The following is a 19,367-nucleotide window of genomic DNA, read 5'->3' as shown; positions in this document are numbered from 1 at the left end:
GCTAGCACGCTATTGTTCTTGTCAGTTGTACGCTGTAAACCCAATTATTTGTAAAGCAGAAGCCACCGACTTCATTTCTAATTTGGCTAATCCTGCACAGATAACTTGTTCATAATTTTTACTCAGTGATTTCAGAATTCTGGGAAAGGTCAACATGATTACAGGAACTCTTTGAACCCTCTCAAATGCGAGGCTCTATCCCGGCAGTGGAGTAGCACGAGACATTCCGTAACTCTACAGGAACCTTTATCAAATTCCAATCAACTGCAATGAAATAAGGAGGAGAAATCATTCAATGCCTAGGGATGTCTGTACCCTTATCGTATGTTAGATTACTGAGTAATTTTCCCTCTTCGAGATAAGGGCGGTTTCTTTTTTCGCTCGTTTTCCGGCTCTCTTCGATAAAATGATAATCTCTCATCACGATTTTTTCGTAATTTGTTATCAGTGAAATACATAACCTTCCAGAAACCCTCGTATGTAAATGATTTAAAACGGATGTAAGTAGCTCGTGCCACTGTTGTCTCTTTACTGAGAGATCCATAATGCGGTGTAACTCGCTGGCGTCTGGTTGACGCTACTGTTACTTTTTCCAGCTGTTTGAACGAAATAAGGGATCTTCTTCCAGCACTCGTCACAGAACTTACCTCAGTATTAACAGGGTAAGAACCAGCTATCCCTTTAAGCTGCGACGAAAACAAACATGCCTCAGCACTGACTGTTTTCTTTGCACGGCACTTTCCACCGACTTCGCCCATCGTTTGGTTCATTCAGTCGATTTCAAATGTCAAAATCAGCAGATGGTTTTAAAGGCTTGGAACTGTTCTCTTCCTGTGGCATTCGGTTTCGTTTTTATCATCGCCAGTTTATCTGGTGCTTGCAGTTAATAATTACCTGGTGATAGATTTCTCCAATGACTGAAATAAATTGCAGCCAGCTATTTCAGTAGAGCCGAGAGACAAAAGCGTAAGGAGAGTTTATTACAGTAATCAAAAGTCAGATATCTATTAGACTGACTACTTTGGAGATCAGAGGGATTAAATCCGATATGACTCATGAACAGCACGATATCTTTTAGACTTGTCAAACAAATGTATCTTGATTAAAGGACGTAAAAGGAAAGTCAAGATGTTCCGTATGTGCAGTACAAGCATGCTTTCCAGCGGGGAACTGACTTTCAAGTTACACACGTGGAACTCGTTATGCGAGCGAGTGGACGCCAAAATCAGAGAAAGATTTTTAATTTAATAATGCAAGTGTTTCCATGCAGCTAAAACTGTACGGGTCAGTGCAATAAGAGAGGCGTATACCATTGAGACTATGACTTACTGTGTAGGAAGACTGTCTCTTTGTGCTACTTTTCTGGACTATAATTATGGTATCTTTGTCAGATTAGTTTTTTGATTCTCTCAAACAATTCTCTGTTCGATGACAGTTCCAACTTGTGCGGCTTAAACTGTTAAATTCAGCATTGTTCAATATACAGTTTCAGTTGAGGTATCTTTGAAGTATAATCTGGTTTATCCGGAATCAGTGGAGATCTGGTAGAGTTGAGTCGACCACTTCCTATAAGTGGTTTTGTTGTTGTTTGTTCTCCTCCTTCGTTGGTCTTCCTCTTTAAAATATTTGAAACAGAACTTGGCCAAAGGGAAGCCAGTTTTTATTTGACTGAGTCTTAATTCAAGATAATGCAGTATCGAAACTCGCATGAATCGGCGCGAATGTTCATTCTAAATAATTGGAATATATTATATTTAGAGAGAGTTCTAACAGGAGTCGCTTCCCTCCTTTGATGATAAAACTCATTGTTCTCAGTTTACGTTAAAAAGTGGGTTTCCTGTTTTTCACTTTTCCCACTTAACTAATCGACTCATTCTAACAATAGATTTTACCCTCGGGAAAGGAATGTTTTTGATAATAGGTGGTCAACGGAAGTCTTACTCTTTGACAAGCAAACGCAAAAGCAAAGTTGGTGGACCTTTCAAGGAGTCGGACAGCATTTTTTTTATTAAAAAGATCCTTTTAGAAAAACCAAAAAATTGTTGAAAGAAGTTTTTGAAGTAAATTTTCATCAAAAAGAGAAAAAAAAAAAGAAAAGAGAGAGAATAGAAAAACCGCCGCGCGCGTGAGTGGCCCGAACGTTGTTATTTTTCCATTTCCGGTTCCGCCTGCGGAAAGCTGTTGATTGGCTTGTCAATATTTCACACTTTCATAATTAAAAGGTAAAGATCAAATATCGAAGGTTTTATAAAATATGCAGCAGAGCAAACGAGCGGACAAACAACTGCAAGAGAAGTTGCCGTTGGAGTCTGCCGTACTTTGACTCCCTTACAGCAAGTAAATTTAAAGGAACTTAAAATGGTTAAGGCAGTCACGAAACCCGCCGCCGAAAAGCCGCTGTCTGGCGGATCGGTGCAAGTCAACCTGGTCGAAGAGAGTAACGTCGAAGTCGCAAAGGAACCAGTCGTGGTGGAATTTACACGCACAGAACGACGAAGACCTCCGCGGACGTGTGTTTTCGTAACTCTCCTTTTATTGGTGTTACTGGTAGGATTCCTGGTTGTCTACTCAATCGAGAAATCGAACCGGTGAGTAGTCTTTCTTTAGTAAAGCGGGTTTGTAAACACTTTCAGGATCGGAAAGTATCAATATCAAATATGCAACGTTTAATTTTTTTATTTGTTCTGTATGCACTGTCCTGTAACCTTGGCCTGCAGCGACGTAAATGCTTTATTTCACACTGCACGATTGCTGTACTTTATTTCCCGCAGAGTGCTGTATTTTATTTCTTGAATGTAGTAATTTTTCAAACACAAAAGGTCTGTTTGGATTTTGATCCGCTGGCTCTCTCTCTCATTTGTGTCATTGAGGCGATAAAACCTGAAGAAACTGCTAAGACATCCCAAGCTCATAATTGCATGGTAAAACCTATGTTTTATTTTCCGGAAGAAATTGTCGTAAAGATAAAAGGTAAATTTAATATGTCGGCGCATAAAAGATCACTGCGAGCGCCTTCAGCACCTCATGTTATCTGATGGAACCCTACCACTTTCACCGCTACTCGGCCAATGAAAGTCCATTTTGATGCGTCGCCTAATTACTTTCATTGACTATGAAATCAACCTGCAAATTACTGGAGTCTTTTCTCTGTTGACGACGACAAAAAACTTGTTGTTATTGTAATTAATGTTCTGAGTCACCTAGATCCTATGCGGGCAATACCAAACAGACCTTGGGTTTCTACACTCTGTCTACACCTTTGCGATCCTCGGTAGGTGCGATTGATTTCCGAGACTTCACGGTTACATCTCCTAAAAGTTCTATTTGATTCCCCGAAACTAAAGATGCTGCGTAATGAAGTCATTAAGTGCATTTTATTTCTTTGTGCTGGACGGCATTTAAGCTTCAAAGAAAAACGCGTCGTTTTATTCTGAGTCATTGTCCTTTAGAGCTAATGCCACCCAGGGAATCGAATTAGCGGCGCAGATTTACACGCGAGTTGAATGGCTTTGGGTTCTCTGAAAGAGCCTTAGTCTTAATTTTATAAGTGGATTTTTGCTTTGTGGGTTGTTATGGATCTAGGGTTTGAATTCCACAAGTTGATCAGATGACATCATTCCAACCCAGAACCCAGTCCCATGAAGAGTTTGAAAAAAGCCCACTTTACTTTGTTTTTGTACTGCTCAGTGGCACCCAAGTGTAAGTTGGATCTTCTTGGGACAAAGTTAATGAAAGATATTTTACTTTTGAATTATCCATGTAGCAAGGATCTTCGATCATTTTGTTCGGATGCTTAACATCTACCAAAAAGTTGAGAACAACATTTTCTCAAGATTGTAACCAGAGTAATGCACCAATGGGAAATGCTTCGCATACCCAATCAAGTATACTATTTACCTTTCTAATTAAAGCTAAGCATAACCAGATAAAAGAGCAAACCTAGCTTTTGAAGTAATTTGTCTCTGTGGATTAAGCCTCTTGTAAGTCAGATCAGTGGCATTTTGATTCTGCCCAAGATGAAATCAACACAATTTAATGAAAAAACCTGTCAGACATTGTTTCATAGGGTTTCATTATGGATTAATATTATCTATGAATGGATCTACTCAGTGGCTTGTCAAAAGATAAGGTTATAATTGAATAGTGAGGCACATGCCAGTTTATGTTACAATAGCAGGAATATCAAAGGATGAATGGAACCAATGAAGAGCCCCGTCATCAGAGCTGGGCAGTAGGGCAAGCTTGGTTAATGAGAAGTCTTTGTATTTGATTCATATCCACCTCAGCTACTGAATGGATCCACCTTAGCTACTGAATGGAGACATAGTCCTGTTAAAATGAAAACTTGACTCACTTAATTTTTTGCATGAACAATTTGCAATATTTTACATGTCATCCTGGTAACTAGTTTATTGTGCATATATGGGGAATTTTCCTGCCTTGTGAAGGTTGTGGCCTCTGTAAAAACTGGCCTCTTGGCAACAGGGTTAGCCAACCTCTGCTGTAAACACTCAGAGATTTCAGCAAAGAAAGATTAGAAGGGGGCAGTCTTTAAATTTTGACCCACCAGTCTGACTAGACTATATGAAGAGGTCTTCAGATGGTAAAACCAGAAAGTTAAGGAGGATTTATTAGAAAAAAATTTAGATATGAGCATATTAAGTGTTATCAGATGTTTCCCCTTCATGGATTAGCTTTGAGTATGAGTATTTCCTTTTGTTCTTGAACAAATTCCACAATTGTAAGAGGGTCTTGGGAGATTTCACTTGTTTTGTATTCCTTGATGCAGAAATACAGTGCATAGCCAAAAGAGAAAAGAAAGAAAAAAAGGCAATATTTAAAGAGAGAAAGATACTGTTCTAGACAGATGGCAAATCAATATTTCATTTGACTCATTGCATGCCATCTTTGTTTATAAAGTGATGCATGAACATGACCTTTTAATTTAGAATTGTGGAAATTTCTGGCAAATTTGCTTTGATTCTAAGAGCCTGACACATGTTATTAATGAAATCAGTGGTGATTCAGACACTAAGAACAAGATTAAAAAAAAGTTACAAAGAGCAATCGATTTATAAATCTATTTGGAGCGACTGTCAATTTTCTTGAACATGGTTATTTAATTTTATTTCATATTCACAGGGACAAAAAAAGATCCATGCAATGGAAATATGGTGAAGATGGCATCAAGATTACAGATCCTCCAAGGGTATTAAATAATTCAGAATCCTCCAGTACATTTTGGTGCGGCACAGACGATGTTTCTTGGGAAACTCAGGAGGAATTTTACACTTTGTCAGATGCTATCAGCCAAGATGACATCATGGGTTTAAGGCCAATTTTCAGGAAGGATCTCCCACATAATTATGTTGCATACTGGGAAGCGAAAATCAATGGAAAAACTGGAGAAAAATACGTGATCATCTCAGCCGGTTTGTGTTCATAGAGTGTATAACATCCTGTTTAGAATGACACTGCATTTAGGCACCTCTAATCAGGCAACACCTCAATAATGTGGGCACCAACTCTGGTTATTTTAGCTGAGTTGTAGAGCTAATCTCTGACTTAAAAAAAAAAGCAAACACTGCTTAGATAAAGAACACTTTAACCAAATTTGAATTTGAAGTGGTGATATTGTTACACCAAAAGCTGTTTTAATGGGTGTAAATTTATATGAATAAACTGAAAGAGAGCATATACTAGTAATTGGCCAGGTATAAAGCTTCTAATTTCGTCCCAAAGTGGCTTTATTTCATGAAGCTAAACTGTTTGTGGTTTTCTGGGTAAATTAGTAAACAGAACAGCTGAATGTGTGGTTAATAGGCTCTTGTGCCTGCTGTGTGATGAGAGGACCCAGTTATCACACATTTATAAGCTGAAAATAGGGCTTAGAGTTAAGTTTACAAACGAGATGTGACTTGGTACTTATCAGCTACAGTTTTTATAAGGGCCCAGTATGCTATGGTTAAACAAAACAGCTGGAATAGGATTGAATAGCTTGAACCAAAATGAAACTATTGGCTGTTGGTAGCAGTGGCTTAACAGTGAAGAGCTGTGTGAATGATGAATGAAGTTTTGTTATTTGTACAGCTAGACAGACGGGAGATCATCGTCTTGCTGAAGAAGGATCTTTACCAAGTCCTTCAGACCTACTTACAGCCCAAGCCAACAGTCATGGATATGGCTGTCACAGAGTCTATCGCCTAAGACCTGATGGTCTCATGGCATGTGAAGATACTGATGTAAACAAAATGGTCGCCATCACAAGGAACATTGATACAGATTCTACCGTATGTACCATTTTTTTTACCTTTTTCTGAGCCTTTATAACCTAAAACCACGACTTGAATTAAAACCATAAACAACTCTAGCCGTTGGGCAAAACAGACCAGCACATGCGCGAGAGAGAGAAGTCCCACCGAGCCGAGCAACTCTTGTGGGCCCCCTAGATAAGGCCAATAATAAAACATTTTGGAAGATGAAGACATCAAGGCCGCGTGAAAGCATTTTTCAAGGAAGAGCCATAGCTTTCCTAAGCTGTCAAATAGGTCTTAAAAGAAAATCGTAATCGAGGACGTGGTCGACAATGAACAGGCTAAGCGAGAGGAGAATAATGGGAGATGGTAATCATAAGAGTTTAGCACAGTTCGAGATAATGGAAGTCATTTTTTGCCGACGGCTTAAGTAACGCGATAACACTTTTTGGCATACTTACAATGATTAACGAAGATTACGTATAATATGTAAGTATGGTTTTAAGGATTAACATAGGATTTTAGTGATTAAGATCACCAACCCTATAGTTCAAACACTTTTACCAACTTAAAGGCTGACGGTTCTCCATAAGAAAAACAGATCAGTTACAGATATATAGAAGTCGGGATTAAGGTAATGGATGTCACATATAATAGGGCGGCGTGGCTGAGTGGTTAGGGCGCTGGACTTGTAATCTGGTGGTCCTAGGTTAAAGTCCTCCACCCTGCCACTCACTGGATTGTTCTCGATCGCCCTGAGGTCGACTCCTTAGCTTTGCTGTGTAGAAAGCCTACTGGTTTGCCTCCCGTCAGCCGGGATTTTCAAGCACTCTATGTTTATTTGGTGTATTTGTTACTCTCTCTTTCGTGTTGTCTGGCCCACAATGTAAACTACTGGGTCCACCAGTAATTGTGATAGCCATATTAAAAATCTTTTTTTTTTTCTCTGCGGAAAAGCAATTTCAAAAAGTTAAAGCAAAAGAAATCATTTACGGCTCGAGAGATCTTCGGTGTGCAAAGTATTTGTAAACAACCCTGGAAACACTTTGTTCCTTCTTTGTGTTCGTTGCAACCGCATTAGAGGCATAAACGATTATTTGGTATGTTTGCGGCGAATTTAAGAGAATTAAAGAAAATGATAGTTCCATCGCACTATAACCTGTGTGAGGCTCACTGAGGAGGTCCCTGGACCATCTCACTTCTAATGTGACTGATAAGTAACATTTCCCCGCAATATCAATTCATCGTCATGTAGAAAGGTGATAGAAGAAAGAAAAGTATTAGATAAACGATTCCGTTTGATATGAATCAAAATTCGCAATGGAAAATAGTGGGAAACTGTACCCATTGCGTGTGCTCTCATGCGTTCTTGTTACATAGGATATTGATTGGAGACACCTGGACAAACAAGTAACAAGGGAGTTACCCAACATGGAGAGAGAATGGAAAGAACAAGCTGAGCGTTTGAAAAAGACGCCAGAGTGGAACAGGTTCGAGTGGCTGTCCATGGCGGTAGGGGGTAAGTAATGAATGATGTGACCGTGTACCCCACCCACTGCTTTATTCTACACTTTTTGTTAGTGGCTTATGAAACTTTTGGAGGAAATCGAGTCTCTGTATACAACATGTATGTTGTGTACGGGATCTTTTAGTCTTAATGGTCGCCATTAATGTTTATTTATGCTAAGACTTATTCTTAGTGTTTAGGACGTGATTGCCTGCCGTTTGAATGTATTTTTTTTGCTTTCAGACGTTAGCACAAAGCCTACAACTCTAGTTGAACCAATCGCAACCTCGCCAACACAGGAATCATCTGTTAACCTAGAAACGGAGTATAACTTCGAAGTGGAAGAAACTGAAGATGGTTTCAAAGCAGAGCTGGGACTGCAACCGGGCGACTCGGTTCGGATTCCTCTCGGCGAGGGCTTTCGTGACGTTCGTGTCAAGTTCGTCGGCCTTCGGGATGGTGATTGGATAAAAGCAAAGAGCGGCAAGAAACGTTGGCAGAAACGACTTTGTCGCGTTTTGAGTGATTTGTGTGATAGTGACGGAAATGTAGATATCAGTATGGTTAGCAAACGTTTCTTCAAACTGACGAAGACGGGCGATCGTTTTATCAAAGTTAAAGTTGACGCAGACGAAAATTTTGTTCGGAGAAACCTCGGTGGAAGGGAAATACGTTTTAAAGTAGAACTGCGGACCCGTGGGACTCAGACCATGGTTATCAACTATGGAATTATTTTGAAGAATAGAAGGCATCGGCGTGCTTTCTCCAACAAGCACTTTGGAATACCACATGAAGAGTTGCTCCCAAAGTATCGTCAGCATCATCATGGCCAGTGCACGACAGGTTCGGGTCCAGTGGCGTGGACAAAGATACTCGGTTACTTCAATAATATGGCGGCTAGAACTTACAATTCAAGTTATCCGTGAGTAGTTGTAGTGATTTAGCGTAGCAAACAGAGACAGCATGTTACATAGTCCAGTTGGCTTGCGAATCAGTATAGTGGGTTTCAAGGGGGAAAGGAAACAGGAAAAAACGTGAAGACGTGTTGCGAATGATGTTGTTTGTTCGAGTAGCCGGAGTTTTGTTAATTTTAAAAGAGCTAAAACCTTCCTCCCACCCCCAGAAAAAAAATTGTTCTTATCACTAAATCAATCCCAGGTCCTCATTATTCCAATATACAGTCTATCCAAAGGTGTTTTTCTTTCTACATACGAAAGTGACACCATGAATTTTCAAAGTGTGGAAGTGAATAAAGGATGTTTAGGTTAATCCTCTCTAATTTTTCTTACATTTACAGACCACTGAACAATATGTTGGATTGGCCCGCTCATTTACCTCTAACAATGGACACATCGGTAGAAAACATGACGCAACGGATATTTTCCGAGCTTGGATCGCATTGTTCACACCATGGTGGAGGAGTAACCTCCCCTGCTCACATGGGGCGAATCAAGAAAGCCTTTGAGGAAGTCCCGGGACGAGAGCTTAAAGTTATTCATCGAGGATACCATGAAGGCGAGGCGGGCTCGTGGAAAAACTTGATCACCGATCTTCTGAAAAAAGGATACCCAGTTATTGTGAGTAAAGACAACAATAAACATGGCCAGCACCACTATGTGGTTGTAACACGGATCCGACAGAGTGCGAGGTATTACAGTGTTTGTCACCGTCAGACAGGCGAATGTTCGCCTTGGACTTTAAAGGAGGAATCGCTGATGTTTGTTCACGAGGAAGACGCGCCTGGTAAATGGGAACCCGCCGACATTCGATTTATGGCTGCAATCTTTGAGAGATGAACCGAACAATCTCAAGTCAGTCTTAATCAGCAGTAGTAATCTGATTGTCGCTCCTGGGGCTACACACGTAGGATTTGTATGAACGATACGAAAAATGAACGATAAAATACGACGTTTCGACCAAACTTCGGTCATTTTCAAGTGAATTGTAAGAATGCCATGATGAATATATATTGACTGCCTAATTTATGAAATGTTTTTTATCCAAGAACTGAGACCCGCTCTCGATGTGCAGTCGGACTCAATTCGTGCAAAGATTTTTAATTAGGTTTTTAATTTTTATTTGGTTTTTAATTGGCTTCTAATTATTGCTTCTCTCTGTATGTTCGTATTGTCCGTTTACACTTCAAAAAACTTTACACTTCTTACACGCATATATATATATATATTCATCGTGTCATAGAATTCACTTTGTAAATATTGTAATGTAACGAAGGCTTCGGGAAAATTGCCTTGATACATAGGTAACTTATATTTGGTAAGTTAAATTATTTTTGGTCATATTTTTCAAGTTTTTATTTTTTCAGTGTACGAAATGGTGATCAATGGAAATTTGTACTGTTGCTGTTTGTTGTATCAAATTTATGTCCGCAGTTTATCCGGTGAATTTCAGTTTTTCGTCAAGCAGTGTTTTACTTTGTTTCGACGGCTGTTGACTTTTTTATTACTTTATCGTTATTTTTGTAATCATTTTTTTCAGGGTTGACTTCAGAATGTCCATCTTTTGCGAGGCGCTTTTGCTTCCATAGAACAGACTTTAAGTATGCAGCTTTTGCGGAATTTTTTATGAGCAGTGTATGAAATATCCTTCTTTACTGAAAAGAACCTTGTATTTGTTTTTCGAAAAACGATAAATACAGACTTAGGTCCTGAATTTAACTGTCCCAGATACCAGACACTTAATTGTAAAACCTATATGAAATAAAATGTCCTGCTTATTGTATATTTCATCCTTGGAAATTGGTGTTTTTTCGGTATCCATTTTCTAAATCCATACCAATCCATTTTTCTTCAAAAGTTTATTAGATATGTTTGGTGTCTGTACCTTAAGTTTGAGGAGAGAGACCGTAAAGGCGAGGCTTGTCAGAGAATTTTGTCGTGGAGCCGAGCTGCGTGCATTGTGTAAAACATTGAGGTTGTGGTATGGCTCTCAGCCAGAAAAACGCCCTGAGTAACATTGATATGTGAATAATTTATGTGGAGTTGAACAATCTGCCACTGTTTCACACCATCTAGTTGTTGACCCAACTTTGCCTGCCAGTTCTCTCTAGTTCAACAATTCAATTTTTTTTGCGACCTCGAGCTCTTTTTTTCCATAAATAAAGCACAATTTAGGTGTTAATGACGAAACATTTGTTGTCCCTGGCAGAATATTTGAAAACGGACAACTCCCATTAACCTCTATTCCAAGGGAAACATTCACGAAATGCAAAACGTATTTTTTCGTTTGCCCGAAAGATAAATAAAGCCACCTGCGATGCTATGGGGAACCGCACGAAAACAGACCATTCTTCCTTAATAATTTATGAACGTTTCCAAGTATGACACAGCGCTGCCAATGTTCAAAGCTCATTTCAGCATTTGTAAGAGTTTGTTTGCAGTTCGTTCGTTTCTCCGCCTAAGAAGGAAAAAACAAAAGAGGCTAACATGAAGGTGATGGTGGCGATACTCCTTGTGCTTAATATTCCGGTGGCCTTTACCAGTAAGTATTAGTATCCTTGTATGCTCTATTTGTGGCGGTTTGATCTGCTCCGTTAAGTGTGGATGTTGGCAGCCGCATAGTTAGTAATACACAGCGGGGTTTATGTAAACATCACTAAGCCCGATTAAGCCTTTCGCGGGGTCTTGTAATCCTGCTATTCACCACTGTGACCTAGAGGGTTTAGTTTTTAAAATAAGGACACCACCTACTATTCATGCGAAATAAGTTAGGCTCAGGAAGCCTTATACAATACACCAACTTAAGTTTTGAAGCTAACTAAAATTTTTGCTCTTCCGTGCTGCATCTTTAGATATCACAATGACGTCTCTACAGTCTTTCGCTCAGGAAACGTTTTTAACATGCTTTTAACTGTACCTTACTGCATTGCTTTTTTTCATTTTTCCATATGCGCAATTTAGTTACTTTCGTGGTGGTTCCATTTTCATTGAGGGCTAATGGTACGGGAGGACTTTCTGGCGATCTCGTAATTCGGTATCCGCACCATGATATAAAGACAAGTTTTTATGTCCATTGTCTCGTGATACCAATACTTTGTATGAATATACACTGCCTGGTTCCGTATACTAATCTGCCGTCTTTTACTGAAATCAAAGAGATGTATTAGATGCGAAAAAAGCAGCCGGCCGATGGAAACTTAATCGGTTTTTTCGGAGAAGTGCCTGTTTCATTTCTTTCAACGAACGCCAATTAAATCCCACATCCCTTTCAAATGAGGAGATCTGCGCGGGAAAATTTTTAAGTTCTTTGACTAGGAGCCCCGCTGTGCTCTCTTTATTTCGAACCGAGGTTATGGCCGCAGCAAAGTGAATTCTATTACACGATGAATATGTAAACATATGTGTGTAAGAAGTGTAAAGTTTTACGGTCTCAAGACATTAACACTTTCATTGCATCTACAGAAATGCTGCCATCTTTCTCCATCCTTCAAAAAATGTATCTTGGCGATAAAAATTATGGAGGGATTTACAACCGCTTGAATGTTGAAGAGTACCTTTTCCCAGAAGACAGTGGTGAGCTCAAATTCTATCCAAACGCCACATGCATATTGCGCATGAGCGCCGTGTTAAACGTCACAACAGAAAGGAACGGAAGCAAGAAAGGTCTGAAAGGCTACCATTATTTCTATGAACGAGCACCTCTGTTAGAGTACCTCAAGGAAGAATTTGGTAAGCCTATTGTATCTAACAATACCGCAGTTTTTCGAGGGCAAGTGGGAATAATGTTCGTTGACATCAAAGATGGAGATGACAGCAAAGATTGTAGCGTTCTGCTATGGGACGGGAATGGATTTCATCAAGCAAAAGGTGTCCTAAAACACAAAAATTTCATATCTGCTCAACTGTGGCCTGCTCCTACAGGTAAGTGGAAGATGCACGTCGGAGTAACATTAGGGTTTAGGGATTTAATCAATTAGAGTGCCTGAGCTGAATGATTTTATCATGTAGACTATCCTTGCTGACCTGACCCTAGCCGAGGAGCCCTCCCCTTTGAAAGCTTGCCTCGGTTGGCCGTACGTGGTCTGGGTACGAGATAATTAGATGGGCATTTACAGTTTGGGAATAGAATATCGGGAGCAAACCTGACGCAGAAATGTTCTTTAAGTATTGGTGGTTTCGACCCCTGCTATCGAAAACATATTTGGTATCAATTCTAATCATTTAAATAGCTACCCATATCAGTGAACAAATCCTAAGGAAAAGTCTGTCTCCTAACCCGTCCATCTAAGTTGATTCCGTCGAAATTTCCTCATCAAGCAAATTACGGTTCAAGGCTTATAGCTTGTCAAACCCCTAAGTAAATTAGCTAATGAATCTTTCCCCTTTTTATCAGATGGCTGTGTAATCGACGTCAACGTTAAGCAATCAGGCGGGGGAACATGCTTCCCTTCGAAAGCTAAAGTAGAGGTCAGATCTGGGAAGAAGATTCCCATCAGTGAGCTCGCCATTGGAGACACAGTCAAGACCTTTTCTAGGGGTGGCGAAGTTGTCTTTAGTCATGTGGTTACCTTCTTGGATCAAGCGCCTGACCACAAGGGTAGGTGGTACACTTGAATAAATTATTTCTACATCTTTGTATTTGTCTCCTAAACTTTTTATTTATTTTTAAGTTCTCCTTGACAAGGTGTTTGCCGTTATTACATTTACTTGGAGATCACTGGTTATCCTTGTAATCTGATTGGCTTCCAAATTCTCATATTTTAGATTTAATCACCAATTGCATTCTGTTTTTTTTTCTCTTTTGCTACAGAACCAGTATTATTTTGGTACTAATAAAAGTCCTGGGAGACTTGTATTTGAAAAGACTCTCAAGGACAAAACTTTTAAGATACAGATACAGCTCAAATTTTCTTCCCTACACAGGTCATTATTACACCATCACTACTGAAGACTACATCAAGCTCACTCTCAGTGAGGCTCATCTTGTGTTCGAGTTCCGACCTGTGAGTGCGAAGTTGGGAGAGAATACCTATCGCTCGGTGCATGCATCCCAAATCAAACCAGGTGACTACATCCTCGTTCACGTTCCAACGTACCATGCTCCTATTGCAAGGAAGGTTATGTCAGTCTCGACGGCTGAAAGATTTGGTGCCTTTGCACCAGTTACCCAAGAAGGGACCATAATCGTGGACGGTGTTTGGGTATCGTGTTACGCTGACATTGTGGATCATGATTTGGCTGATTCTCTCATGTCCCCACTGAAGAGCTTTTACAACATGGCCCCTCAAACGCTAGGAGCAAGAGGCTTGAACGTTCATGGGTACCTTAAACAAGTCTTGCGTCCCATTGGCTTGCGAATCCTTGGAAAAGAGAAGTTCTATCAAGGACCTGAAGGCGAAGAGACTGCGGGGAAAGACAATACCATAACATCAGTTTATCACCAGAATATCTGAGTGGACTTTCTTTTTCTAAATAGCTAAGCGAGATGGATCAAGGGACAGTGTTAGTAACCGTAAAAAAAAGCTTATAAATAAACGTGCAGCACATTGATTAGGAGGCAGCGTGAAAGCGAGAAAAAAGCGGTGTTGTGGTATTGCAGTTTACCACTCATACAGACGTACAGTCCAAGTTTAAGATGTCATTTCTAAAAACGAGGACAAGTGGTTTTTATTTATTGTTTTAGTAATATATTTCTCAGTACCTTTGGCAAGATTTTGGTAATTTACGCCAGAAAGTAAGGGTAGAAACTTCATCTATATTTAAACGGTCTGTTACATGAGAAAGGTCAATTAATATTTCATGGAAATGTTGTTACAAATCGTTCATCTCATGCGTCACAGAAGGATTCCCAATGCACTTTCCTGTTACTGTAAATAAATGAAAATGTAATCCCGTCGCCAGATGGATTTACTCTTTGAACCAAAAGGGGGACGCAGTTTATCACAGTGCTGATAAACTTTATTGGCCATAACAGTGTATTACGAATTGTCATCGTTTGTACTAATGACTGTAAATTAGATAAAAAAAAAACTCGCCACTATATTATGAGCCTCTTTTAACGGCAAGGAGTGAAAGGATCGCGTCATATCTACGAAGTTTTTTTTTCCTTCTTTCTGTTTTTTTTTTTAATGAACAAAGTAAAGATAGTTCAATCATTTTGCATAAAATACTTCACTCAACCGAGTAACTCCCTTACATACCAAAATAGATTTCTTTTCACGGATGATTTTCCAAAAAGAGATTAAATCACATATTAGCATTCTCCTCCTTGCAAATACACTCTGTATAATTTAAAAGGGTTACGCTGATTTAACCTCTTCCCAAAGGGCTCAAAGGAACCAGATAGTCCTTTTCATTCACGTTAAGGCGACTTTTCCGTTCAGGCTGGAAGAAAATTGATGACATGCACGCTTCATGTTTGTTCGTGCGCGTGTGCTCTGAGAAGCTAAAATTATGATTATGATACGAAATTTTCTCTTTCAGAGCAAAATATAAAAAACGGAAAAGGCATTTTGTAAGCTTTGCCACCTGATTATTTCATTATTAAAAATTTTCCCTGCGGTATCTAGATTCTACCCAGCTCTCCCGCAGGCCATACATATTTCACCCAAATAAATTCAATTAAGTCTATTTTACAAGTTTCAGTGTAATTCATCTCACTGTCGAGGGACGAAGAAATTCAATCATTCAATAAAATACTCTTGGAGAGTGTGCCATTGCTCTATTTCAAGGTGAGGCTTTTCCATGGCTTGTTCCCAGTGTTTGTATTCGCTCTCGACATTCACGCAATACCCAAGATGCACCGTGCCCAAGGGGACGTCACGCACTCTACCACGATGCTTAACCTTGAAGAACAGCGTGATCTGAGGCAGTTTGTCTGAGTCCACATCGAACACATACATTTCGCTGAAGTTTGGTGTTTTGGTGTTATGAGCAGTTTTTGTCGTCCGAGTGCTAAGCTTCCGTCCACAGAAGGTGAGATCTAGTTTCACAAATGGATCTGAAAAAAGATACCGATAGTCGACGTTAACTGTACGCTATTACCCAAACCAAGAGTTTTTGAACAGTGTTTGGCGAGCCGAAAGGACATGTCGATCGAACTGCACAACGATATTTCATTGCAATTAAATAAGGTATCTAAAAAATTCAACCATTTTCATTTAATGTACAATTGATTGTCTTAATCGAGCATTTTTCTTGATACTTTGTGCTTCAACATATGGGAAAACTCCGATATATCATCCATGAAAATAATCTAAGAAGTTATTAATCATTCGTTATGGTGGAGAGAGTTTGTAAAAAAATTATCTTGTTTTATTATCTTTCTTTCTCTTATTTATTTATATACTTTGTTTTTGTTGTTGTTATCTGGAAGGGCTACTCACTTAGTCTCCCGTCCTTTGTAATCTGTCGTAAGCCCCTGGCACAGTTTACCTTCACCATTAGTTTTTGATCGGTCGGGTTGTGACACAAAGAAATCGATAGCTCGCCAAGCTCAGAGGATAAATCTTCAACTTCTTCCTGAAAACAAACAAAGTCAGAAAAAGATAAGGAAGGTTATAACAAAGGTCAATGATGGACGACCCTCTCGAGTTTCTCCATGGTTTACTTAGTTGCATTAATTAAAAGTTAGAGTTCCGAAAACTTTTGCCTAGGGGCCGTTTTCTTGTCAAAGGGGGGGGGGGGGGGGTCGATACAAATGCTTAGTCGTTGCTTTCCATGCCTACACGGCCAACGTAGAAAAGGTGATGTAGAGAGGGGGGAGAGGATGGAGAGGGCAAAATTACTTTAAGGGCGAAGCTCATTCTCTTCTTTCGCTTCCCCTTCTACTATGGCCACGCATGCACAGACTATAGCTGTATAGCTGTCCGTTTTCGATAACTAAGATGTGATTGCAATGGTGAAATCTGTTTCTGCCTGACATCATGAACTCAAAACATTGGAGTGCGTCTCTGCCTGAAATATTGACGGATGAGATTAACTAAAAACCAGCCGAGACATTTATCAATCCGATGTAAAAAGTGAGCTTGTTAGACTCAACGGAAGCGAACACTTGACTGTCAAAAGCGGCTACCTAAGTGGCTTGGACTCGATGGTTTTTGCTTCTCCCAGTTATGTTCCCGAAATAAAAGCGAGCCCAAAAAAGCGCTCAATTGTAGGTCATGAGGTTTCCGTAAAGGAAAATGTTCTTCAGACCGCAACCAGAAGACAAAACTTCTTTCTCCACCTTTATGGTCCTCCCAATTTAGTTTAAGACGACCCTTTCACAGTCGCTCGTAACCATCAGCGTCAAGCGCGTAAGAATTAATTTTATCCTTTTTCAGTTGCTGTCCTCGTATCAAAAATTTTCTGCTAAGTTCTCTTTTTTTTGTCGCTGCTGTGAATAAAACAGCTGCTGCATTCGTACAAGGACTTAACAAGAGTGGAGGGGGGAGTTTAAAATGTGTATTTTATATAATCCCTAATATCTTCCTAAATTTCATTCAGACGCTGGTGAACAACCCCCCCATTGTAAAATATTGTGTTGATGAAATTTCTATTTTTTTAATGCATTGCGTCAGCATCCCTACCGTCGACAAACTTTGCAATTATCACAAGCCTCTCAACGTGCTCCAGACCTATATCGCTTAAATCAACTCCTAACAACCCAAATTTAGCGACCAGTTTGCGTCAGCACAACGGCGATATCGATCATGAACCGTGTGGAAAAGTTTTAACATAGGAGTATGAATCACTACCTGAGAACTGAGAGGGAAAGAAATGAAAAATAAGGAAGTGTGGAATTATTTAATTTTGTCACATGGGAAAAAGTCTAAGATGTTTCTAAGCTATATGAAGAAGGAAAATTTATCATCTACGTCGCGGCGTCAAGTTTGTCGCCTTTCTGACGTAATGTCATCGTCTCCCTCGATTGTTTGGGTTCCGGCTCTTTTCATCCGGAGCATAGTTAATGTATGTTTTTCCAATTCATTAGAAAAAACCAAAATCCGAGATTTTTACAAAAACCAAAATTAGTTGTTTTTTTTAAATTACACAGCAAAATTGAGGAGTTAAACAAAAGAGCATCGCGTCAAACTGTGACACTGACGGAATCTTTTGAAAAATTTCAATAGATTGGAATGAGGAACTTTCTGGTATTTTACATGATACAAGCATCCGTTCATTTAAATAAACTTAATTTTTACCGTCTGTTTCTGATATCTTGATCAACAATGAATGTTTCTTGGGTCTTCTGTAGATTTTGTCGAACTCGTCAAAAATTTTGACTTTTGTGAATTTTTTTAAAATCGGTGATATAAAAAACTGACATTAAATAGTCACGCAATATAAGTCAATATTGTGTAATTAGCTGCGCTCAAGAAGTTTCAAAACACATACCTCGATGGGGCATTCTGTTTCATCTATTTCAACTGGAACCAGGGGAAGAGTTTTCGTTGTTAACTTGTTCGGCGGAAGATCTCTTAAAATGTACTCCACTTCTCCGATAACTGTGTTCGTTTGAGTATTCAACAGCTGAAAGCGTAACATACCCTCTGAAAGTTTTCCTTGAGTTATTCCGTACGCCTCCAGTTTTTCATTAAACTGCGGATCGTTCGTTTTCTTAACCACACGAGTTTTCTGTTCCCAAATTTGTTTGCCATTTAAAACTATCGATGCAGCGACATGTATATCAGGTGGATGTGCGCTTCCCAGAATCACTATCTTAATCCCACGGGCTGCGTAAATTTGCAGCAAACGAAAAGACTGATCGTAATATAGGGTAAACTCAAGTTTTCCCAAGTTTATCTCTGGGTTTTTCTTGTGAACCGCAACTTTCCTTTGCTGCGGAATAGAGAGATTTTCTTTCGAGGATTGCTTTTGTGGGTGCGAAATTTTTCGCGGTGTCCTCGGGGTTCTTGGCAATTTGGGTGTTATGGACGGAGGCGAGATTGTTCCAGTGTTGATTGCATCTAGCTGTATGCCTCCTCCATCTTCCGCTTTGCGCCGCACGTTGACACTGTGAACTGTCGCTGACAGATGAGCATGGCCATGCCGATACTCCTCTTTAGAAATACTACAAGTTCGTTGAAGTTCTCCGATCGCCGGTTGTTGTTGAGGAACAGAGACGGCCTGGGGAATATAGAATGGTGGAATGTCCTGGTTGATTATTGTCCGCGAGCGAAGTGTAGGATCAGATGTCAGCTGGGTGTATTTGTAATTATTTGTTGAAGAGCGTTGATGAAAATACTGTATCAGCAAATAAACAACGACCACAACCAATCCGGCGACTAAACCCAAACCAACAGCCAAAACAACTACAATAAAGAAGGAAAACAGAAAGTTTAAAGCACTATTGAAATCAGTCGAATATATTGTCACTGATACTGGAAACAAAACGTTAGATTGAAGTAGTTTACCCTGATTAACCATCTAGGAAACTTCTACACGGCTGGCCATCGGTGAATCGAAACCCAAATTTTACTCCAACACTGCTCCATGGAATTTACCTACAGAAATATTTCATGATTGAAGTGAGTATATTTGTCTCAAAATTATTGTAGTCGGTCATATTTTCGAAAGCAATATTGGCGCGCGCTAAGTCACCAAGTCAAAAATAAATTATGTTCTCGTTTTTACGTGTTCCATGAGCTACCTTGCTTCCGGTTTGGG

At 39.6% G+C, this 19,367-nt stretch overlaps 3 protein-coding genes across 3 annotated transcripts; 2 read left to right on the top strand and 1 right to left on the bottom strand.

Moving 5' to 3' along the window:
• The first annotated feature begins 2,195 nt into the window (after nt 1–2,195).
• LOC113681628 (uncharacterized) lies at nt 2,196–10,504 on the top strand. The gene is made up of 6 exons (XM_027198733.2): nt 2,196–2,588; nt 5,143–5,432; nt 6,091–6,290; nt 7,635–7,773; nt 8,005–8,683; nt 9,059–10,504. The coding sequence occupies exons 1-6, from the start codon at nt 2,359–2,361 to the stop codon at nt 9,555–9,557; spliced, it is 2,037 nt and encodes a 678-aa protein (XP_027054534.2). The 5' UTR covers nt 2,196–2,358; the 3' UTR covers nt 9,558–10,504.
• A 575-nt stretch (nt 10,505–11,079) lies between these two features.
• LOC113681630 (indian hedgehog protein) lies at nt 11,080–14,614 on the top strand. Its single transcript, XM_027198735.2, has 4 exons — nt 11,080–11,259; nt 12,180–12,638; nt 13,111–13,314; nt 13,641–14,614. The coding sequence occupies exons 1-4, from the start codon at nt 11,205–11,207 to the stop codon at nt 14,168–14,170; spliced, it is 1,248 nt and encodes a 415-aa protein (XP_027054536.2). The 5' UTR covers nt 11,080–11,204; the 3' UTR covers nt 14,171–14,614.
• LOC113681629 (synaptotagmin-11) lies at nt 13,356–19,334 on the bottom strand. Its single transcript, XM_027198734.2, has 4 exons — nt 19,115–19,334; nt 18,096–19,012; nt 16,103–16,238; nt 13,356–15,717 (listed from the first exon to the last, which is right to left on the bottom strand). Exons 1-4 carry the CDS (start codon nt 19,125–19,127, stop codon nt 15,401–15,403), a joined length of 1,383 nt encoding a protein of 460 aa, XP_027054535.2. The 5' UTR covers nt 19,128–19,334; the 3' UTR covers nt 13,356–15,400.
• Nucleotides 19,335–19,367: the final 33 nt, after the last annotated feature.

Source organism: Pocillopora damicornis, chromosome 4, assembly GCF_964200805.1.
Source record: "Pocillopora damicornis chromosome 4, jaPocDami1.2, whole genome shotgun sequence".
In the NCBI taxonomy this organism is placed as follows: Eukaryota; Metazoa; Cnidaria; class Anthozoa; order Scleractinia; family Pocilloporidae; genus Pocillopora; species Pocillopora damicornis.
Note: the sequence above shows the minus strand (reverse complement) of the source record. Positions and strands in the feature narration are given on the sequence as shown.